The following is a 24,717-nucleotide window of genomic DNA, read 5'->3' on the forward strand; positions in this document are numbered from 1 at the left end:
TCGTCCTTCTCTCTTTCTCTCCTCTTTCTTCGCATTTTTCTCCTTCTTCTTCTTTTCCTATTGATGTCTCTCTCTTCTCTGTCGTTCTTCTCTCTCTTCTGTGCATTAATGGTGGTTCCTCCTTTTGCCGTCGCGAGCTCCATCTTCTCCTCCCCTCCTCTTATTCTTCTTCTTCTTCTTTGGGAGGTTTTTGTCTTCAGAAAGTAGCAATTTTGAGTCCTCTATTTTCTGCAACCACAACTTCTTCAATGTTGAGTTGCTTCTTTTTTCAAATGTCATATCTTCGTCTTCTCCTTCTCTCGGTGTCGCTGCTCTCTTCTCTTCCTAGCGATGCGTTTTTGTCATCTCCTCCAATTGTCGCCAAAATCGAATTAATGTTATGTATTATTTGTAACGAACATATTGATCTTGAATCTGAGAAATTGACAATTTTTGGTGAAAGTTCTCAAAAATTAGGGTTTTATTTTGAATCTATGCATGTTCTATTCTTCAATTTGATCTGACTTTGTTCTATTTTATAATTTTGAAAAGGATAGTGACTAGGCTATATTGATGTTCAAGAGGTGAGAGAGGAAAACTGAGTGAGTGAAAGAAAGAGAAGGAGAGAGAGAAAGACAGAGTAGGAAGGGAGATGATGCTACGGCAGTGGTAGTTTAGGTGCTGCAGATAGTGAGTGAGGGTGGGTGCGTGTGTGAGAGAAGAGAAGGGGATAGTTTGGAGATTTTATGTAATTATTTAGGGTTTGGGTAATTTTGCTTGCGAAAATTAATTTTTATGGGTACAAATGGTAATTTTTATCTTCTATGGATAAATATGTCAGCGTTTTCAACTTTCATGAGTAGAAATGGTAATTTACTCTATTAGCTATGAACATTGTGTTACGACTTACAAGTCAAAGTCTAAAGGATGACCGACCTATTAGCTCGGAATGGTGATATATAAATTATTTTTATAATTTATTTATTCTAAAAATACTTGCTACCCAACCTTATTTTTCATATCTTATCTAATATAACATTACAAACAAAATTCAAATTAGACTATTAGATTTGATTAGATGAAAATCAAAGGCTAATATAAAAGAAGAACATTGATAAACTCTAATAAATACAGAATATTTTAGTATATAAATAAATGTTTTAAATGACAATACTTTAATACACAATACTTTAAATGGTAACAGAATCTTTTATTCTTAAATAATTAAATATAAAAAATATAAATATAAAAATATGAGTATTATTTATTCAATGAGATTAATTATTAAGCAAAAAAATTTTATGATATTAAAAAATCATACTAAAATAAAATTTTAATATATAACATAAAAATATAAAATAATTAAAATTTTATTTTATATTACTTGACAAATAATTAGATTATTATATTCAAAATTTATTAATTAACTAATTTTGTTAAATATATTATTATATAAAATAAATTTTCATCAAAATATTTTTGAAAATATAATTTATTTAAAATATTATATATAATACATGAAAATATTATTTTTTTATTTTTTTCAATTTTTTTAGAAAAAAGAATAAAAATAATATAATTCTAAATGTATACCTATCACAGTATATATTTACTTATATTAGTAAGACCTAAACTAATCAAACTTACTTAATTAAAAATATAAAATATATAAATACAAAAAATAAATATTTTTTATTTATTAAAATGAACATTTAAAATTTCATATATATAATATTTAAAATTATATATTTATAATAAGATCATTTTTATTTTTGTTATTTCCAAGTATTTTTTATTATTTTAGTTATATTTTTTATTCTCTAATTCGACCAAATATATATATATATATATATATATATATATATATATATATATATATATATATATACATGAAAAATTAGTGTAAAAATGTCATAATATTTTTAAAATACTTTTATTTTTTGTATTTATATGTTTTATGTTTTTAATTACGTAAGTTTGATTAGTTTAGGTCTTATTAATATAAGTAAATATGTAATATGATAGGCATGTTTTTAGAATTATATTATTTATTTCGTTTTTTAAAATAAAAAATTAAAAAAATAAAAAGATTAATATTTTTATGTATTATATATAATATTTTAAATAAATTATATTATATAATAATTTTTAATAAAATTAGTTAGTTAATAAATTTTAAATATAATAATCTAATTATTTATCAAGTAATATAAAATAAAATTTTAATTATTTTATATTTTTATGTTACAGTTTGAAATTTTATTTTAATATGATTTTTTAATTTCATAAAAAAAATTTACATAATAATTAATCTTATTGAATAAAGAATATTAATATTTTTGTATTTATATTTTTATATTTAATTATTTAAGAATAAAGAATTTTGTTACTATTTAGAGTATTGTGTATTAAAATATTGTCATTTAAAGCATTTATTTATGTACTAGAATATTCTATATTTATTATAGTCCATCAATGTTCTTCTTTCATATTAGTCTTTGATTTTCATCTAATCAAATCTAATGGTCTATATAAATGTGGCGCATCCAATAAGCACATAATTATTGTGCTAGTTTTATACATTAATGCTCTTCTTTTATATTGGCCTTTGATTTTCATCTAATCAAATCTAATAGTATATATAAATGTGGCGCATCCAATAAACACATAATTATTGTGCTCATTTTAGACATACCGTCTTGTCTTTACAAATAACTTGATTAATGTATAAATAAAAATGATACAAAAAATATCAACTTTTATTATTTTCTATTATTTACTTTTATGTTTTTGCATCTTATATCTTCACTGATTGATTGATCTTTGCACTTATTATTAATTATTGAAGGTTGATAAAACTTCAAATCAAGAGCATGAACATTACTCATTGATCATCTCTTATCAATTTTTTAATTCCGTCTCATATATTTAGTTGAAAAAGTATAGGCCAACAACTTTATTAAATTTTGGCCAACATGTAATCAGCAAAAAAATGAGTAATTTTACACTATTGGATGAAATCTCACACAATTAAAAACATATTGATGGCTACTTAATAATTACAAATCACAAAAGTTGCTGACCCTAACACTCCTCTATTTAGTTTATTCATCATACAATCCTTAAAGTATATTTTAAAAATAAATGTCATTAATCTTATTATCAATTATTGGAATAGTTTGTTTATAAACAAGTTGTTCCATCACTTTGTTGATATAAATAGTACTATTATATCCATGTATTATTAAAAAATCACGTAAACAAGTAACGAAAGCACAGACAAAAATTCAAATTTGATTTTCTTCCCCAACCAAGATCGGCATCACATTGAGCAAGACTTCACAAGTCACAACTCACTACAAATTCTTTCAAATTTCCTGCAACTGACAAGAGTAATGACACTTTTAATTTAGTTTTTAGTGAAAAAGCATAAAAGCAAAACTACTTATTCTTATGAGCACAATACAATACATTTCTTATTCTTTCTAAATTGAGCTATATGCATTGCAAAATTCCTCTAGTTGTTTTTACATTATTAATTCTAGTCATTTCTATTTTATTTTTCAATTGCATTTTGAATGCTCAATGTTCATGTTTTGGTTTTGGTGATAGTGAGTATCTGTTTAAGTTTAGATCTTCACTTTGTAATTTTATTTTATCTAATTATATTCTTTTTACATAATTAAAAGTGTCTAAACAATTCTTTTATTGTGTTTGTTCTTTTAAAGGGATTTATTATTACCATAAAAAGGAATAAAAATAAAGTGGTTGGGCTTTTTTGTTTGGAAAAATTAAGGTTTTCAATTATTTGACAGTTGCATTCTGACAATGATAGCCAAAACTCAAGAACGTTAATAACTTAATTTATTGGATTAATTTTTTAATTACTTTATTATGGCTTTCGAATAGTTTTTTAAACCTTTGCTTAAAATACAATTATATTTTTAGTAAATTGATCGATAGTCTGTGTACATGCCTTAGTTTTTATTAGGTGCTCTAATATTTCATCATTTTAGTCATGTATTCATTATAATAGGTATATGTTCATGTAAGTATTTTTTCTTGCAATTTGTTTATATAAACCATTAGTTAACCATACACCCCAGCTATATTCTTCAAGAGTTATAATGTATTATATGGTGGAATGTTAGAATTTTTATTTCCACCATCTTTTTCTTCTTCTTATGTTTGATGTTTAAATTCATGGTAATACTTTGAAAATTGATTTGTCCAATTTGCACACGTGAACACTTAACGACCATGTATACGAGTTAATGTTTCATGTTAGCAGATATTGTTAGTAACTAACAGAAAAATAACACTATCCAGAACGTCGAAATAAAGAAAAGAAAAAAAAAGAACCAACCTCAAAAAAATACAAAACTAAAAAGGGCACTTCAACAAGACACTGACAATCCAAGAACCTCCAATGAGCAAAGGAAAAATTTCTAAGCAAGAAATTCAAAATGATAAAATAAAGAAGGTTATGAAAAATTTTTTTCAGAGAAAATGAACATTGCAAATGTTTTAGGAAGAGCGAAAAAGAAGAAAGAGAAAATGAATTGGGTATTTATAAGGCACTAAGTGAGGGAGTAATTTCCTACTCCCTCATTTATGACGCATGATTACCAAAGTAACTATAGAGGTAACGTGCGCGAAGAGGCGCAATATTTCAAATTTTTCAAAAAACATGTTGAGTACCCGACCTATCCCTGAAAGGCGGTATACCCGAGTGACGTGTCAATACTCCAAAGAAGATGCAAAATCTACAAATGTTTGAGTTCGGCCTCATAAAAGTTCGAACTCAAGTAGGGGACTGTTCATACCTTAACCCAAAAATATAGCCAGACCCAAAATAAATAATAGTCCATTCAAGGGGTCATGCCTCTCCTGTATCTACCCGATCTCGTGAAGGTCAGGCGTGACGACAACAGTTCAACTCTACTTATCTAAATGAATAATTAACTCCTAAGATATTTCATACTTATCTAGAAGGGAGATCTCAACAATTTTCCTAGGAAAAAAGGAACGAATATCCACCATTAAAGGTGGAACTCCTTTTAAAAGATGATTATCTTTCTATTATAAATATACTGACATTCTTAGGTATATTTAGAACCGAATCTACCAAAAACCTGCTTGAACTCTTGTTAACTTAAGTATTGGAGTTTCTTGCTAGTACCACCCACCTCCTCACGAGAAACTCGAACGGCAACATTTCGGCACCAATTGAAGTCGGTCGTTGTCCCAAAAAGAATTTGAACCTCACGTTCAAGCCCAAATTAGCGTTTCAAATAATCATTGGAACAATACTATATACTTCTCAACTTCTAAACCTGTTGCAAACCCATCGCAAACTCCTGCTCTGATGCGCAACCAACATGCGGTTTTTTATTTTAGGATTTTGGATTTGGAATTTTACGTATAAATAACAATGTCACACAATTATGTAACTTTTTAGAATTTGCTACCTCATCTCCTTCATTAGCTAACTAAGCATTTTCAAGGACTAATTTATTGTTCGCGTCTTTAGGATTATTTTTATTCAATGAATTTTTCAAATACCATTTTAGAAGAGATTTAGATAACATTTTAGAAGTGAACCTTAAAACAAAAGAATATCATCATGTAAACTAGGTATTATGCTTTGAAGTTTAATTTTTTGACTTTCAAAAAAATAGTATCCAGTGATCAATATCAAATCTTTCAAGGAGACAATGGGATTTTAACTTTTAACCATTTCTAAAGAGTAGAAAATACTCACTTTTTATTTTTTATATTGAATTAGTAGTGATATTTTTCTAGATTACGCACTGTTGAAATATTAATCTCAAATGTGAAAACGTTTAATTACAGAATATTTAGAAGGTAAAGGGATCGGACCCCCCCCCCTCCAATTTATTACTGCAAAAATCAAACTCTCCCATTTCTATTAAATTAGACTGGGATTTTAATGCGATAAAGTAAAAATTTTAAAACGTGCAAATCGGACCATCTATCATTCTCTCCTTTCCGTGCCATAATAAGCTAAAAAATTAGCTGAGAACACTACCGAAAAAATGTTGATCACGATTCAATCTAGTAAATCTACTAAACCAATACTGATTAATGCTTATTTGAATGTCATGTAGCTTCCGGAAAAAAAAAGCGCCCTTTTTTTTTATTAAAATTCCTTTTGTTATATATGTTTAGGTAATTTTTATCCCAGGAAAAATAGATTCACTCAAAAAATACATAAGAGCGTCTTTTTCTTAATTCTACAGCTATCTTGCCATAGCGGCTTACATTTCTCCCTGAAAACAATTTTGCTGAATTGCAAGCAGAAAGAAGCATTACCGTACAAAATTCCTGATTTTTTCACAATAAAGTGGTGAGACAAATTCGTAGTCCACTAGAGAAACCCATGAAACATACAAGCACACAAGGCATCAGTCATAAAATTTCTACAGCTTCATTAAGTTAATAAGAGTTCAACTGCTAGGATGATCATGAGGATATCTTCAACTTATCTGATCACTCAGCAGTGTCTTCAGGTTCTTTGAATTTCTTCACTGATTTTCCCAAGACATCTAAAACAGCAGCACGCTTTAATTCTTTCGCTGTCACCGTGGTAATGCAAAAACATGAGAAAAAATAGATCATCAGCTTTCTGATGTCTGAAAATATGTAATGCTTGCTAAAACTGAAACAGTAGTTGCTGAAACATTTTTATGATATGAATGCACATAAGCAGGTTGGGGATGCTAACTGACAGCAGCAACTATGAATAAATGCAAAACTATATGTAAATCTTGTCCACATGACCACATACTACCACCCACATTCTAGAATTACTGATCCTAGGAATGACATATATTTAAAAAATAAATAAATAAAGTAAAGAAGAAAAAGAAAAGCAAAATGGAGCAGTTGACTTTAAAGAGCATCAACTATAATTCAAACTAAAGGGAGGAGAAAGAATAATACATCTACAAGTAAAAAGTTGACAAAATCCTAAAAATAGCATAATACAATACAGCACGGGCAGATAAGTATAACAGCAATGACAGTGCATTTTGTTTCAGCATATATGCTTTTAGCTTTTTTTCGATGATTAGCATCATTTGAGCCAATGTCCAACTCCACATCACATGTAGATAACATTGTTTAGCATCAACCAAGCCCCCAATGAATAAAGAAAAAAAAATAAGCAAGAAGATTCCATTACCTTCCTCTAGTGATAGCTGAATTGATCTCTTCTCCAGCTCTACAGCATGTCTGCTAAGTTCCACAGAGGAAAGTGATCGAAGCACTGTCAAAGGACATTGTTAGCCGTCCACAAATTCAATAATTTAATAACAAAGCAGTTAAGGGATTATTTTATGGTTTCTGGACATACTTTGGATATATTCTTCTTGGTCAGAGTGGTCTAGTTTCCTTAAAAACATCTGCAATTGTTGGTATCGCTCCTCCCAATGCACACTTTTCAATCCCTTTGGATTACCACTGGCAGGGCCAGAAGAAGCTGTCATATAATTCGACTCAACTGGTGGTAGCCTCAAGGGAGATTTCCCAAGAGAAATAGGTACCGAAGGCTTTCTGGATGAGCTCATTGAAGAAGTCATTGGAAAAGGTGCAAATGCTGGAAAACATGAAACCTTTGGTGCCTTTATCAGAGGCTTTAGTTGAGCGGTCTCCTGTTCACAACAAAGCTGGCTCAAATGCTGACAATAAGCATTAATACTTGGATTTTCGCAAGCAGTGCTCTTGCCCAATTCTGCCTCAGATTTTCTGCGGACATACACAAGATGTCCATTTGCAGCATTATTTCCAGTAGATTGTTGAATAAGGTGATTCACTGGGAAATCAGGCAAGAGTCTCTTGGAGCCAGAAACACTATTAGAATCAGGACCAGCATCTCTATCCTTCAACAATGAGGAGCTTACAAAGGTGGGCTTTGTCATTTTATTATCACTCTGTAGATCTCTCAGAGCTGTCTTCCTTATGGAAACTTCCAACTGGTTATCACAATTAGGCAAGTCCATTTTAGAATTGCTCAGACCATACTCACAAAATTGGAATATATACTTTGTCGAACCATCTCCTGTTGTCCTGCAAAAGGTACATATTAGTAGTTGAAAGAATAATCTACTTTTAAATCATATCAAGAAATAGCTTTTTAAAACCAAAGTAACCTAGATAATTATGCAGAGGAATCATGACAGAGCACAATGGCGTCGTTTGATTCATGTAGCCGACCCCACTTAGTGGGACAAGGCTTTGTTGTTGTTGTTGTTGTCAGCTCTCAGGATTACCACATGCTCTATAATTGCTAAACAGGGAATTAATTTAAGACTTTAGACATAGATTATCAGACATCATGTCCACAGCATGCAGGCAAGGCATGAAGAAAGGTTTTGTGTTCAATCTTTTGGTCCATTGTGTTCATGGGAAATGAATAGATCCTCTTTTTTCATGTACTGATAATTATTGAGACAATACACAGGTACAGTGGATCAAGTGCAGGATTAATATCTTAGGTGGTCTGAACATGTGCGAAAAAGGCACGTACAATCCCCAATGAGACTTAGTTAATACAATCTAGCTATTGAGACATGACTTAATTGTTGTTCCACTGTTATTAGATTGAGTTAATAGAAATGCTAATAACCCCACCCAAAAAAATGAAAGTCTCGCTTGAATCCCTTATGTATAACATTAGGGAGGCCAAGTCCTTTGAAATATATTTGAAGCCAATATGAGAAAGTTTAAAACCTGCTTTAACTCACACTTTCTATAGCTCTGCATAATGTACTTTAAAATGGCATGGCATTGCCATCAATAATGTAGCCACTCATTTTTTGTTTTGTACACATATAGCCACTTGTTAGAACCCCCTATGATGTTGGTGTAGTTATTGTCATGAAACCACTCATCCCAAAAGCTTAAGCTGATAGGTGAAGGTAACACTAATGGTTATATCTCTAACACTCCCTCTCAAACGAGAACCTCTTTGATTTTTTGCATAGGCCTTCTTTTTTTTTCTTTATTTGCCTTATGCTATTTTTTTTTAACTTTTGGGGTTTACCAAGGATTGAACTCTTGACCTTTCGGACATAGAGCTCTGATACCATGTCATGAAATCATTCATCTCAAATGCTTAAGTTGATAGGAAAAGGTAACACTAATGGTTATATCTATAACAATTATCCTTGCCATTGTTACGTTGACCTAGGCATCTCCTTTACCATGTATAGCATAATCAATAGATCAATGACGAAAACAACAAGTCGTCTTGTTTAATTAGATGAAGTTGGCTACACACATCAAACATCATAATGTTCTATCATAAATAAATCATGGTTATATTTCAACTTAACAACAATAATCAATGATGGAAAAGGCTTGATTGGCTCATCAATACCATCCAAAAGTGCTTGCTTCATCAATACCATCCAAAAGTGCTTGCTTCATCCATTCGTGACATCACATTATTGGCCTCATATATATAACTCAGTAAGATTATTAGGTTTAAGGTGAACGTGCTTTTCGCTATCTGATTTGAAGCGTAAAATCTCTCAAACAAAAAGAATATTTGTTATAGAAGACATAAATCTTATGTAAGGTTATAAGCCTAGCCTGTGATAGGCAATAGAAGCAAATAACACGTTGAGCTAGTCTATACAACGCAAGAGAACTCCATACAATTCACAATCCCCTAATTAAACGACCTACTCTTGATGTACTCAACCCTTACAGTTGATGCACTGAGTCTATTCATGATTTGAATCCATCGGGATAGATCCTCCCATGCCGGTGGTTTAGTTCACTCACTCGAGGCAAGGGAGTAACTCATCGGATCTTGTGATGCACTCGGAGGGAATCGACCAAGCTAGGAAGAACCCTTTCAAGTCTTCAGGCCATAAAGTTATTTACCAATATGTAAGGAGAAAAGTCATTAGAGGGCTCGTTATCCACACGGTTTTCTATGTCACGGCCCCTCCCATTGCTCTAGCCATAAGCTGCGGCAGCTCCAGCTTGAGACCAAAGTCTAAAATATCAGAATGACCAAAAGGAAGATGCTACTGCCACTAAACTGAGGTTGCTGAATAAGCCGAAAAAAGAAGCTACACCCCAAGCTTGGGTCCTTGAATGCTGCAGAAGAGAGGCAGGAAGCCCAAACCCCAGCAAGGAAATTCTATTGATCCTGATCTTTTTTAGTTTAGATGAAATCCTCATGCAAGGCATAATATTCTTTTACCAAGTGGGATAAAAGTCAAGAAGGTAAGCTTCTTATATTGGATTTTTTCTGGGAAGGACGCTATTCCTGACTTAAGGAATAGAGGGGGGAATGAATAGAATTAACATTTTTAATATATATAAAATGATCCTGGGTAAAATCATGCGCTACTAGAATTAATTTCTAGATCATTACAGTTTCTTATTTGTGTTTGCCAAAATAGTTAACATCCCCCCTCCCCCCAAAACACAATAAAAAGAAAAGATGTAGCAATCTGCAGTATTTGCAATGTTCCATTCTTTTTCTATATTTGAAGGTTTGAACTCTTTAAAAAGTACGTGTTGTTGACATTAGATGTTAATGTTTTCAAAACTAACATTTATATGGGTGGATCTTCATTTAGTGCATTAAAAATAGTACTAAATCTGTAAACATTTTCAAAGTCAACAAATGAATAATGCATGTTAATGTTTGATCAACAGCACTGAAACTGAGCACAGGGATATGACATTTGCAAACAATAAAACTCTCAAAGGGCAAAATGATGCAAGACCAACGTGGTTATAAGGACTATTGAATATGAGGACAAATTATTTTGGGCTACACTGCAGTTATATCAAGGTAGTATAGCAGTGTTGTTTTATATTTAATTTCTTTGATGCATGTAGCCTTGACCAGTAGGACAGGGTTAAGATTTAGATGTATTTGTGATTATTTTCTCTCCAGATGTAAACCGTAGGTTACGGATATATTAAAATCATGAAGTACAGATTCATCATAAAACCATATTGTGACACAATAAGCTGAGTTTCTCCCATCAAATAAATGTGATCATCAGATAAAGCAATAGTGTGTTACATAATTTATAGTTCTATTTCTTCCAATTTTATATATAGCTATTCCCTGTTACTTGAATCCCTACAGAAATAGATGGAATAAGAAGATTTCAAACTGCAATACAATTGGTAAATCTCATCTCAATCCGTCTTCCATTCTCTATCACAAATAAATTCAGCCAAAAGCAATCAGAATATTCGAAAATGCTAGAGAGAGAGTACCAGTGCAGTCAGCATCCAGTGAGATTGGTGGGGTGGTTGCGAAAGCAGCGGAAGGAAGACGTTGAGTGTTTGTCATGCGTCACACCAGCTGTGTTACACCCTTACCATCATACACTATGCTTAGATCATGTTATATAAAACGGCAAGAACATTACAAAACGTACTCTTTGATCACCAAGTCAGTAATTCAACCATATTTGAAATTAACCTTAGGGTAATTCTAGTGATTACCTAATTTTTTACTAATTTACATTATACTAAATTGCTAAATTATATTCTTGAACACCAATCTTAATGACCTTAAAACCACAATAATCATTAGAAGTTCTCTAGTTAAATTTGCTGACTCAATTTCTTAATTAATCCAATTATCCCTTTAGACACATAAAAACAGAAATCCAACCCTACATAACCCACCTCAATCTTAGTTAGTCACTTGCAAGGCTCAAATAAGCTTAATTGCATGCTTAGAATATCCTCTGTCCAATCTATACACATAATTTCAGTTGCGTAGAGCTTTTTTATTCGTTTGTTTTTTGATAAATGTTGCTTAGAGCTAAATAATACAACATATAACAACATCATCAAGTCATCACAATTAGCATAGTCAAGTTCATCCAAAAGCATTATACTCATTTAATTATCAAAGAATCACAACAAACGCAATAAATTTTACCAAACGCTTCATAGGTTTTTAAGAGAATAGCGCTTAATTTCATTTAAGACCCCTACCTCAAAGTGATTAATTTGCAGAAAATGGAGGTGAGGTTGCGGTGGCGGTAGCTAGTAGCTCCTCGGCAGTAGCTTCGGCAGACGGTCACCTCCAAGCCAATGGCTCCAGCAGACAGAGCAGAACTGAGACAGTATGGTGGCGGAGCTGCAGCGGCAATGGCGGAGCAGGACAAAAACGGTGGGGTGGCTGGCCGAACAACACCAGCAACGTAGCCCACAACAACACCCACACCATGCAGCACCAGCGTGGCAAGGCAGAAACAGGAAGAGACGGCGTCACGGAAAGGCAGGGGCAGAAGCAGAAACAGAGGCGGTGGCAGAACCTGTGGCGGTTCCAACGGACCGGGACGGCAGATCGTGGCAGTAACAGTGGCGGAGGCGGAGGCAGAACACCTCTCTCTCCTCTTCTCCTCGAAACGCTCCTCCTCTCTCGGTATGAGTAAACTAGGTTTAAGGTGGAATTGAATTAGCTTTTTGAAAAAAGAATTTTCTTGTAAGAAATTTCTTTTATAAAAAAATTGAAGAAGTATTTTCTTAGTAAATAATTAAATCAAAATATTTTTTAAGTTTATATATATATATACTGAGTGAGAGAGAGAGAGAGAGAGAGAGAGAGTAATGAATTATGAAGATGAAGATTGATTGATGTCAATTTTTTTTTGTGTCTAAGATTGATGTCAATTAAAACAAAATAAGAGAATGGTGTTTTTTTCTAATTAAATGGTTTATATCTTCATTTTAATATTTTCTATATTTTTTCAAACCTTATTTGTAGCTAATTAGCTATTATATTATGTGTCTTCGTCTTTCTTCTTTTTTTTTTTATAGCTAATGCATTTAGCTGCATAATGAACTAGATCAAACTCGTAAAGTCGTATTCTGTTTTGTAGAGTAAAAAAATTAATAAATCAAACAAATAAAATATTTAAAAAAAGTATCTAGAAAATAATGATATATAATTTAACTAATTTATTTATTCATTATCTATTATATTATATTATATTATATTAAAATTAAATTTTTACACTTAATGATAAAATTAATATATTTCACTCGGACACCCTAGTTAGATAGTAAATAATTAATGATGATATAATATATTTTATCCAATAGTTATTAGATATCATAGAGTATAAATAATTTTTTATTTGAAAAAAAAGTTTAATAAAATTTACTAAATTTTAAACCCTTAAATAACAATATAACATCAAAATTAAATTTTTCATAATACTAATGAACCACTCTGAATCTTTACTCCAAAAGTTTTCTACAATATAAAAACATATATAAACCAAATGTAATCTTTGTTAACTTACACAGTTTAATAATATTTTATACGAGATAAATTTTACCAACCTGATTGTTAAATTCCAACATTTTCCTGTATAGCTAGATTTCATAAAATTTAAAATCGAGATTGTAAATCAACAAAACTCATACTTGATGTAAACAAATTCCTCCGCTATATATAAATAGTATCTATGGTGCCTTTGGTTAATTAGTTATGATAACTATATAAATGTTGTTAAAATTAAAAAATAACATTAAATCTTTAAAAAAAATTACTTTAATTTTAACAACACATAACCACCATAACATAAGCACCAATGCCAAAATTTGAGCAATAAGGGTTTTCTCATGTTTACAACTCATCGAGCTCTTATTATGCAGAAATGCAAGCACAATTTTAGTAAGCTATCTGATTATACAAATACAAATTTCAGGAACACATCCTTCATTGCAATTATCAGGAACAATTTGAAAGCGATCACGACGTAATTTCGGGTCATCTCATGGTGGACATAATCAGCCAAAATCTCTTCAATACCAGCACTTATGTGCCAGAATACAAAGAGATTCGCTGCGAGCATGGAATAGGCGTTTGGGAATATCAAAAGAAGTGGGACAAGTGCAGTGGCTTTTAGCAGCTGCTCTCTCTTTGTCTTCGGACCTACATTCCTCAATCCACTGTCTCGCTCCTTCCTATATATACATGCCGAACAATGGTTAGGGAGAAATGGAAATTAATCAAACAAGACCTGTAAAGTGCCAGTTTCTATTTTCAAGAGGATTTCACAAATGTTTCAATGACACTTCTATTGTCAAATTTTCAAGACCTAAGACCTAAGACCTAAGACCAGTATGCTGACCCCCTTTAGGCTTGAATAGACTGAACCCAATTAGGACAAGCACCAAGATTACAATTGGATTTTTATCTCACGAAGATATCCACTCAAATCCAGGTTAAAGCCCCCAAACCATTTGGCCCTTAGAATAAAAAATAACACGTGCTGGAAACATCGATCAACATGATATTGAAGCCAATATTACACAAATTAAAACTAATGAACACAACTGCTTCAGCAGTGGCCAAGTTGATTCAAATTGAAGGACAAGACACTTGACGACACGGAATACATTGTGTTAATTTTTATTTGGTAACCTCATATAACCTAACCTCCAGTTAAATGTTTCATGATCCAGAAGAGATTTGACGTCATCGAAGACACCAAAACATTTTAACATTACTCAATAAATCACAAGCACCAAAGTGTATGAGTGCAATAATTAATTATTGCAGCTTTGAGCCTTTGTAAACATGAAAAGAATTAACTATGTTAGGTGAAGCTTCACAGATTCAGTTGCAGGGTATATACTTCAGGATTGGCATATGGAGAAGTGTTTTATGGTAGCAGTTCAAAAATCAAAACAATATCACGTCACATGGATGACGACGAAAATCATTAATACTCCTAAAATTAGGACGACAAGGTTTAAAAATCTTGATTGGAAAGAGATAGATGCAAAAGCAAGTTTCTAGGGTTGAGCAAGAATATTCTGTTGCCAACATTGAGGTGGGTGGATTTTGATCTGTGATGATTAAATTGATTTCTTTTATGAATACACTAAAGGTCATCCTTCTAGATTAATTAACAGCAAGTTATCCAAACAAAAATGAAGAATGTTCAGGCACGGTGTTCTGATAATGAAATTAATGGTAACCTATGGGGAAGGGACTCGAACATGGACACCTAACACGACAGGGACACATAATTGACTACACACCAAAATCAAAGAAATAAATCCAACACAGACAAGGTATCCATTCTAAGTCCCTCACCAAAAAATGGAGCATGTTGTATACATCTTTGGTATCTAAGATTTTTTTTTTCTTTTTTTTTTTAAATAAAATTGGTATCCTCTATTTCCATGCCCTTTTAATAAAATAAGTCTTTATTTCTATGCCCCTTTAATAAAAAGTTTTTTATTTTGGGCTTTCATGACAAGATGTGGTCTGAAATTGCTCCAAAAGATAAAAAGAAAAATCAATAGGCTGCATTCATGCTTCATAGATGCTAACTCAACATGTCTTATCCTCTTGCATATTTTCCCCTTCAACTATCCAAGAATGTTATTTTTTTTACTCTATTAAAAATAGCAGTTATGACTATATTTACATATAAACTTTGAAAATTCCAACAAACAAGGTCCCAGAAAAGCCATTAGTCTCACCAATCAGGCCAAGAAATAAGCATATTAATACAACAGAAGATGGTGATGGTTGAAAAACTGAAACTAAAATCAATTTTATCATTGAATGCTTTGAATTTACACCAACTAACCTCTGGATGCTATCGCCAGTAGTAGTAGCAGTGGCATAACCAGCTGCACCGTGAGGCTGAACCTGGGAGACATTGTCACAAGGTTTAACAAGACTGAAGAATTTACAATCTAAGATGCAGCATTAACATATATGGTAGTAGTTTTAAGGAAAGTTACTACTTAGCACACTATTGCCAGGCCATTACATCTAGTGATAGAAAAAGAAAGGAGAAACTTTGTTGTTGTCTATGATAGAGCAAAACGGACTCTGCATGGAGCAAACAGCTTTACAGATATATCTCTCAAACATTGTTGAGAACTTGAGATAATAGGCATACACAAAATAAAATCTTTTCGTTTTCTATCCACTTCCTTCATCATCTTGCTCAGAAGAGGGGGGAAAAGTTCTTGATAATTTATGAAAACGTTCCACTATCCAAGCAGTCCCACTTCCCAATCATATTATAAGGTAGACACCGGAGTGTGGAAACAAAGTTGGCTCTAAAAGCCAAGCTATTTCTCTGAGTGAAGAAATTCCCAGAAGATTATCCCCAAACAAAATGTCCAAAAGACCCTCCCCTTAACTTAGGATATTAAAAATTACATGAAAGCCTCTAGCAATAATAGTTCCTTCAATTGACAAAAATCACACTTTCAATATCCTTACTAATTCTATTTTCCTTATTTTATCAAGTTGAACAGATATGTACAAATGTGTGCACAACACAACACTCCAATTCAAACACTAGCAAAAGAATGAAATCCTTCATTAAGATGAATCAATCCATTGATTAGTTGAAGTAGTTCAATCAAGATAAAACAGCTGAAGGAAGCATAACATGCAATAGTAATCATATCAAATAAGAAATCTGCTTTCTGCTAAGAGCAAAAAATATGAAATCTCAGAATGAAACCTTGAAAGTTGCTATTCCGGTTCCGTAACAGGGGCGATAAAGTTTCAGAACCTAGTAAAATTTACACAAATCAAATGACACATTAGACAAAAATCTTTAACTAAAACCTACAACCCAACCAACTTCTCTATCAATCAAATAGTAATAACTAATAAGTAGTACCTCATAAGCGCGCACTAAAAGCACACACACCACACGTCCACATCAACCACCACCATAGCAACGCAAATTGAAGTCATCAGTGACAATAAATATCTCAAAAACTAAATCAGAAACAGCAAATAACAAAAAAGAAATAAAAATCGCAACCTTGGCCTCCAGCGAGATTTGCATCTCTAACCTGCACCATAAGCAAGGAAAAAACATAAATCATGAGAACAAGAAAACAACGAAAACTAAAATATTCTAACAGTATTGCTAACTATCAGTGTTGCCACAAGAAATCGTGCAAGAAAATGACAGCGATACAAGAGAATCGAGGAAACGGTTATGCTTACGTCAGATCCGGAGACACCAGTTCGGAGGCTTTGGGTAGCGGACCTGGGAGCGCGGAGTAAGCTGAGGAGAGCCAAGGAATGGCAGGAGGAGCCGCCATCTGCGGTGGAGATCGGTGACGAAGGTGGCGGAGAGGTGGTGGAAGAGGAGGAGGTGGTTGATGATTGAGTGACGAGGTTAGGAGAGATTCTGAAGATAGGCTTGGATGCAGAGAGCCTCTTGCTCAGGGTCAGAGACTGCATTCTTTTTTCTTTCTTTTTTTTTATTTTTATTTTGTGCTTTTCTGGTTGGATGTAACTGAAATGTTATTTAACACAAAGTTTAACAAAAACCAGAACGTTACCCTCTACAACAAAACAAAATTAAACAAAAACAGGCAAAAACATACTGAGAAGAGGACGCGGCAACTAGGGTGGCAGTGGGGCGGGTTTTAATAGAAATCAGAAGTTACAGAGTTTGAAGCAGAGTATTGGTGTTGTGTGAGTGTATTGTCTGGTGGCGGGTATAGGGAACTCACGGCGGCGACAAAAGAGAGCAGTTCGACGGCTAGGTGGAGCGCGCGGGTTGGTCGCAGAGTTTGAAGCAGAGCAACGTGGCTTCCAGACGAACGCGAATGCGAACTAGAACGGTAAACGGCGAGTGAACGCGAACGGTGAACGCCGAGCGAACGTGAACGAAGACAACAGCTGAACGAAGACGCGAACGTGAACGGCAAACAAACGGCGACAGAAGCGCGGCTGAGCAGACAAAGACGATGGACGCCGAGCTCGAGGAAGCAATTTGCAATTTGCAGGAATAATGTTATTATTATTATTATTATTATTATTATTACTATTATTATTATTATTTTGCAATTTGGCAGGAATAATGTTTCACGGCACACGGCAGGAATGTTTCAGGACATAACGATATTGGTGTTGGATCAGCATTAGATGAAAGTGCTCCTTTCAAATTAGCTTTAAGGCAAACTTAAATGATATAATAAAGAATTAGGGATATAACTGTAAATGACAAATATTGAGTTATTATTGTAATTAAGCAGAGTTATTATAATACTAATATTGTAATAGGGTAATGCTAAGTAGCAAAAATATTGTAATAGTTAGAAATATAATGTGATAAGTTAAATGATAAGAAAGTAAGATAAAAAATAAAAATATAAAAAATTTATATAAACAAAATCAAATTAAAATTTTTTTGACTAATTATCACTAAATTATTTTAATTTCCAAACTTTTTCCATTGCCATAATAAGTTAACGGTTTTTTTGCAAATAAAAAAAATTCAATTGTATTAGACAAAAATTCCCAAGAACTAAACGCAAATGGCACCTAGCATTATTATTTAACGAGATCGGATTCTTTTTCACATGAAAATAGTTAGTTTTTTCCGCCTTAATTTAATTTATCAATGTAATTGTACAAAAAAGGTCACCGATGAAGGCACTTTGCAAACGCTAAAGCTAAAGTCTAAACCATTAATAATTTGTGGCAAAACTACGGCTAAACTAAAGGGTATGTTAGGTATTTTCACAGTTTTTTAATAAAAAAATTAAAATATTTTTGGGCCATCGAAACGCCAAACATCTTTAGACCAATGTAAAGATTATGTAAATGTATAAATTAGTAAAACTAATTTTAAAGGTTGAACAGAGTTCATCTATTGCAGCATCTGGACCTCAATAGACTCAGAAAACCTGTAATAACAAAACAGAATTTTTATTAGCATAACTATTACAATTATCTCAGGATAGGGAATGCGGAAAACACAAAAGTAACCAGAATATTGGAGCAAAGATGTTCGTCCAGCAATTATTCTCAAGCATTAAAAAACACTTTAGAATATTATTCAAAACCATGAACCTAACTCTACATCTGGTTACACAAACTATTTAGTACAATTTATCCATGAAGCGACAATATAGAAGCCCCCAATTTCAAAGTGTTCAAAAAAAAAAAAAATTGCTCATGAACAATACCCAAAAGCAAGCATAAAAGATCTATTTATAGTACATTGGAGCACCTGTTCACATTTTCACAACGTGACATATCTTCTCGTAGTAACAATTTTGCAAACCTCCTTCTTCAGATCGAACAGAAGACATAAAGAAAGAATATACAGGGCACACCTCAAGTTAAAAGCACCAACTAACAAGGATATAAGCAACCTCAACTTGCCAAGAAACTTTTTTCTATTAAAAATATATCGTATATTACAGAACTTAGTGGACACAATAAGAAAGAATTGACAAGGCAGTTTATGGAGGAGGAATAGAAGTATATCTAGGAACCATATTAGAATTAAATGTAATTGAAGAAGCAAGATGCCAAATAGGATATTGAGTAACTATAAAGGCAGGATATCAGAGGCAAAACACTCTGGAATCGGAGAAGCAATACATCATCAGGTCAGAATAAGTGATCATGTCAGACTTAATAAGAAATAAAAAGTACTCAGAACATAAACAGGTAATATAAGCAACATATTCAAAGCAGCAACGGGGAACAAAAAAGGAAATCCAGAGTAAGATGGAGTTGCATATATGTAGCTGTAACTTAAAAAAATAGGAAATCATAAAATCTAAACAAACCAATCCTTTATCTGTGTTGCAAGAAAATGGAGGGGGAAAAACTGCAAGAATACTGACACATTCTGTTGGTTCTAGCAGGTTTGAAATCAGAGCAAAAGAGTAGCTAGCCAAGTAAAAAGGCATATAGACATCACATAATGCTGAAACACTTAATAAATTTTCTTCTAATAAATGCATGGTTTTAAATGATAACCTTTCCACGGGACTGTTCTAAGCTATGGTTTAGAAGAGACTGGCAGTAAACAGGAGGCAAATTATTATTGATTTGAAAAAATGAAAAGACGAAAAAACAATAATTCACATCCAATCAGTGCTTATTGAGACATCAAAAAACATAAGACTGTTAAGTGTTAAGGTGTCAGTAGAGCTGCTTCACATTAATAACTAAATACCATATTGCTCTTTTAATAGTCAAATAGTTTAATAGCAAAAACAAGGAATATTATCCAATATCCCCCGTTACAATTTTATCCTAGCACATGCATAACATAATTGATTACAATAAAAAATATAAGTAAACAATCATGTAGTGACTGAAAATTTAGTGACGTAATAGATTTAATTGCTATTGACTTAATTGGCATTTTGTTGCTTTTACCTTGAGATTAATGATAAAGAACAGAAAGACTACACAACAAAGAAAGCTTTCTTAGAGATGTACTTTCACAGTTAAGGATACAAAGAAGGATACATTGGTAAAATTGCTGAAGCTTGATAAGTTAATACTGCAAGGTTATGCAAATAAACCACGTTAAAAGTAAGAGTAAACATCCAAACTTTAAATTCAACATTTAAATCAGAAACATAACTAGCATAACTTACCAACCGGAGAAAAAACTTAACAATTCTAGCTAGCCAAGACATTCTGAACAAAGTTCCTTATGACAATCTTTCAGGCTTGGTATATTTGGCAACAGAGGAGATGTCATCCTCACAAATATCAAGAGATTCTGAAGGCATGTATCGATCTGAAAATGCATCCTTCATGGAAGAGTCTGAAACGTTATTCCTGTCTGAGTCCTTTTGCCACCTATCCCTAGCTCTTGATGAGTAATCATACTTCTTTCTTTTTGAGTAATCTTGCTTCTGATGATGATGGCTATGCTCATATGATTGGCTATGACTTCTGTGTCTATCAGGTTTTGCAGAATCATTATCTTTATCATATTTCACTTTACCAGCATTCTGTTTCTCTCCTACATAATCATGGCTCATGTAATGTTGTCTTCGATGTTGCTCATTATGTCTAGAAGGCATATCCTCCTCAGGTTTTGTTTTTTCAGAGCACTTAGTGTATGATCTTTGCTCAATGTAACTTGAGTTAGTGATTATCGCTGCATGTGAGTCATAAGCAGTTTTCCATGAATTATTAACTTCCACAGGAATGACATCACCAGAGGGAGGTTTAGATTGAAACGTCCCATTTTCTTCAGAAACTTTCACAGGATTCTCAACCCCTCCAACCTGCTTGATTTCCTCCATGTATTCCTCTATCAAGTCCCTTGCCACCTTTAATGAGGAGTTTCGTATTGGGAATATACATTAAATAAGAGATAAGAAGTCATTTAAAAAATAAATAAAAATTCCCTGCAAAGAATGTTGACTAAATAGCGCAAAAACACATATCAACCAAAAACCCCCTACCAATACTGCACTTCTACCTGTATAGCTGATGACTGTATCTTCTTCCCACGGTAAGACATTCTCCGACGTTTGTAATCCCTTTCTTCAGCTAGCAATTCCTCTCTTGTCTTTTGTCTAGATGCATCCTATTATTAATAGAAAATATGTATCAGTTATTGGAATGACAGACATAAATGTTAATGCTATTTCCATTACTTAGGACATGTATTTCATAAGTCCGTTGATCCCATACTGGTTTTATATCCAAGGTAACATAAACAACTAATTTCCCTAACTCATCATCCATCATCAAATCAAGTATTTCTGCATTATAAACAATGATAGAGGAGTAAAAAGTGGAGACTCATCCAGCTAGAAACAAACATGCAAATACAACATTGGGAATTATGCTCCTCGGTAATATAAACCATCCTTAAAGTACCTGTTTTGCCAACTTCTGCCGATGAAGAACATCATGATCAATTACAGGCCTATAATCAACACGCTTTCCCCGCTCCTCACTTGCTCTCTCAGACAGATAACAGTGCTCAGCAAACCTATGGGGGAAAAAATCTACATATTAAGGAGTAGCTTATGATAATGATATCCCCAAAACAGTATGATTGAAAATGCTCAAAGGGGACAAAATAAAAGAAATTGCCAACACTAATAAAGACTCGGAACAAAATTGCAGAATTCATCTAAAAGAGAGTAAGATAACATTTTCAACATACAGCTGCTGTTTACTTGGCTGATGAGAGAACCATATTCTCCTAATTTCGCCTTCAAGCAAAGACCGCTCATGCAATGCTGCAACAGCTGCCGCAATCTGAGACTCGAAAATCTTTGTTGTGACTACACAATTGATCTCTTCCTCGTTTCTATTATCAGATTTCGAATCATCGATGCCACAATTGTCAGCACCTAAATCCTTGGATTCTTTCCCTAAATCAGAAGCTTCCGCGGAAACCACTTCCCCTAAAGGAAACAGCAAATGCACGGAAGCGCCAACTAAAACACAATGCTTCAGGAAATTAAGAATGAAGTATTTTCCATTAATCGCACCGTACAAGATCGAAAGTTGAGATTGCAGCCACGTCAGTGCCTCGTTTAAAACGGAGCACTCAGAATTTCGGTTCTCCATGTAAGAAGCAAGAGCTTCTCTCAGAATCGCTTTGAGGCACAGACAACACAGCAAGAATATGTGTTTCTGCATAGGCGAGTCTATTACGACGCCGTATCGAGGTGAGTTCGCTATTATCCACGGCGCCAGGTCACGCTCCTTCGCAAGCCCTAAACCTAAAATGGCGCGAAGAATAGAGTCCGAGTGCTTAGGGGGAAAATCGTTCCACGATTCTAGTTCGCGCATAATTGCGCAGTATTCAGAAGGAAGGAGGCGAAAACGCAAATTCCGGTAATCGAAATTGTTGTTTATCGAATCGGTGCAATTGAGAGAAAGAGGGGATGGAAGGGTGAGGGTTTCTGTGGTGAGGGAATTGGCGTTGGAGAAGGAAACAACACCGGGGCAATGGCGGTAAAAGAAGTTGGAGGTGAAGTGTAAGAACGGTTGGAGTGAGAGGGTGCGGTTAGGAGGGGAGTAGAGTGTGTTAGGGTAAGCAAGGGAGTGGAAAGGGAGGGGGATGGGGCAAGGAGAGGAGGGGCAGCGTAGGTGGTGGTGGAAGAGGGAGTCAGGGGGCAGGAGGTGGTTGGGGTTAAAGGGGCATGGGATGAGGTTGGTTGTTAGGTTGGGAGAGGGAGGAGTAACTTGGAGAGCAGTGTTGGAGAGGGAGAGGAGGCTGTTGAGGGATGTGAAGGTGGCGGGGAGATGGTTAGAGGCTGAGGAAGGAGTTGGAGGTGGCTGAGGACAGTGACTCATGGTAGTGCTGAACGATGTCATCTGCAACAAAAAAAAAAAAAAGCAAAAGGATGAAGGAAAGACCTATTTATTGGTTCAACTGAAATAACTATTTTATAATAAAATAATAAATAAAATATAAATAAACACATTAAAACATAATTAAAATCTAATATAAAATTTAAAATATCATTCAAATTAAAAGTATTAGATTAACCACAATGTTATAATATCATTCAAATATAACCTCTAAAGTCAAATAACAAAAAAAATAACCAAACATAAAATACCAACATCAAAATTTGCCATCAATAATCAAAATTCCCAAATACATAATCTAAGATCAAACTGCAATCCAATGACAAGAAGTCAAGAACAATGAATTAAATTAATTGATACTATCATCTAGCCAATATCAAAATTTAGTTAACAACCACCAATGACAAACAACAATAATAAGATCAAGATTAAGAGCAACAATCCACAACAAAAACAATTTACCAAATTAACAAATTATCAAAATGTCAAGAACAGCACAACATCCTAACAATCACAATTTATTAAATTAACAAGTTAGTAAGATCAACATAACAAAACAAGTTAACAAAAACAAGTTAATCCAATCGAAACAAGAACGGGAACTGCAACCTACTAATTAAAACAAGCAGCTAAAATAAGAACTGCAACCTCCATCCAGTCATCCCTTCAATATATGGTTCTGCACAATTATCCCAATTTAACCAAATGCCCAACTAAGTGATTCTGCACCAAAAAAACTAAGCAAGATCTTCAATAAATAAACTAAATCATACTGATCTAACCAAGCAAAGGAGGGAAGGGACGTCTCTGAATCTGAACAATAAATGAACAATAGAAAAAGTAAGGAAACAACCATTACTTTTGGTATGAGACTCTGAGCAGTGAGCAATGAGCAGAGTATGAGGAAGAAGGAGCAAGGTTAACATTATTCAACAACTATTCAACCCAGTAACAACAGCAAGGTTCACAGATTAACTAACAGCAATTATTCAAAATTATCCATAATCCTAAAAGAAAAAATCACAGTTCACAGATTAACTAACATCAAGAAAAATTAATAGTTCACAGTTCACAAGATTAACAACAACAAAAATTAATAGTTCACAGTTCACAAAATTAATGAAAATTTATTCAATTATAGTTACAAAAAAAAATTGAATACCAGGGACTGAGGGAGCGCAGAACAGGGCAGAGCTGGCGCAAGAGGGGGACAGGGAGCAGTGGTGCACGATCGAAGGCTGAAGGTGGAACAGAGCTGGCGCCGGCGGGACGACTGCGCGACGGAGGCTTCGACGTTGCGACGGTGGCTGCGCGATGGAAGGGAAGGAAGTTGCGACGGTTGCTACGCAACGGATGAGAAGGAAGATGCGATGCCGCGACGGTGGCTTCCAAGTTCGCAATTGCGTCGGCGAGGTAGCAAGCGGTGGCTGGACGGAAGTGACGGAGGAGCTCGGACTGGCTGAGTGTGAGGGAGGCAGAAGCTCGTTTTGGTTAGGGGGGAGGGGCTTGGGGCTGGGGCTGGGGCTGGTAAGTAGGTGTACGCCTGCGGTTTGGATCGGTTTTGAGTTAAAAAGTCATTCGAACACTAATTTTACTTGCAGTGCGGTTTG

The 24,717-nt window shown here is 33.7% G+C and overlaps 2 protein-coding genes and 1 pseudogene across 3 annotated transcripts; all 3 read right to left on the minus strand.

Annotated features, from left to right (window-relative positions):
- Positions 1-6,175: 6,175 nt before the first annotated feature.
- Positions 6,176-12,655, minus strand: LOC112795577 (uncharacterized; annotated as a pseudogene).
- A 773-nt stretch (positions 12,656-13,428) lies between these two features.
- On the minus strand, positions 13,429-17,930 carry LOC112795578 (uncharacterized). Its single transcript, XM_025837581.3, has 7 exons — positions 17,389-17,930; positions 17,003-17,297; positions 16,815-16,845; positions 16,668-16,681; positions 16,506-16,556; positions 15,612-15,673; positions 13,429-13,971 (listed from the first exon to the last, which is right to left on the minus strand). Exons 2-7 carry the CDS (start codon positions 17,240-17,242, stop codon positions 13,692-13,694), a joined length of 678 nt encoding a protein of 225 aa, XP_025693366.1. The 5' UTR covers positions 17,243-17,297; positions 17,389-17,930; the 3' UTR covers positions 13,429-13,691.
- A 428-nt stretch (positions 17,931-18,358) lies between these two features.
- Positions 18,359-24,648, minus strand: LOC112795579 (U11/U12 small nuclear ribonucleoprotein 48 kDa protein). Of its 2 annotated transcripts, XM_025837582.3 has the most exons (7): positions 24,270-24,648; positions 21,948-23,110; positions 21,656-21,770; positions 21,252-21,359; positions 20,413-21,099; positions 19,023-20,315; positions 18,359-18,696 (listed from the first exon to the last, which is right to left on the minus strand). In XM_025837582.3, exons 2-5 carry the CDS (start codon positions 23,108-23,110, stop codon positions 20,470-20,472), a joined length of 2,016 nt encoding a protein of 671 aa, XP_025693367.1. In that variant the 5' UTR covers positions 24,270-24,648; the 3' UTR covers positions 18,359-18,696; positions 19,023-20,315; positions 20,413-20,469. The 2 variants fall into 2 exon arrangements, with proteins under 2 accessions (XP_025693367.1, XP_072089920.1); XM_072233819.1 differs by lacking the exon at positions 19,023-20,315.
- Between the last annotated feature and the right edge of the window lie 69 nt (positions 24,649-24,717).

The sequence above is a fragment of the Arachis hypogaea genome, chromosome 4 (assembly GCF_003086295.3).
Source record: "Arachis hypogaea cultivar Tifrunner chromosome 4, arahy.Tifrunner.gnm2.J5K5, whole genome shotgun sequence".
In the NCBI taxonomy this organism is placed as follows: domain Eukaryota; kingdom Viridiplantae; phylum Streptophyta; class Magnoliopsida; order Fabales; family Fabaceae; genus Arachis; species Arachis hypogaea.

What these genes read in the sequence shown, in the direction of transcription:
- LOC112795579 (XM_072233819.1), bottom strand. Translation starts at nt 23,110, where the DNA reads ATGACATCGTTCAGCACTACCATGAGTCACTGTCCTCAGCCACCTCCA. An exon ending in GGCAGAAGTTGGCAAAACAG is followed by an intron (nt 21,360 to 21,655) that starts GTACTTTAAGGA and finishes TATTAATAATAG; the next exon opens with GATGCATCTAGACAAAAGAC. An exon ending in TACAGTCATCAGCTATACAG is followed by an intron (nt 21,100 to 21,251) that starts GTAGAAGTGCAG and finishes TCCTCATTAAAG; the next exon opens with GTGGCAAGGGACTTGATAGA.
- LOC112795578 (XM_025837581.3), bottom strand. Translation starts at nt 17,242, where the DNA reads ATGCAGTCTCTGACCCTGAGCAAGAGGCTCTCTGCATCCAAGCCTATC. An exon ending in CTGGTGTCTCCGGATCTGAC is followed by an intron (nt 16,846 to 17,002) that starts GTAAGCATAACC and finishes CTTATGGTGCAG; the next exon opens with GTTAGAGATGCAAATCTCGC. An exon ending in ACTGGCGATAGCATCCAGAG is followed by an intron (nt 13,972 to 15,611) that starts GTTAGTTGGTGT and finishes ATGTATATATAG; the next exon opens with GAAGGAGCGAGACAGTGGAT.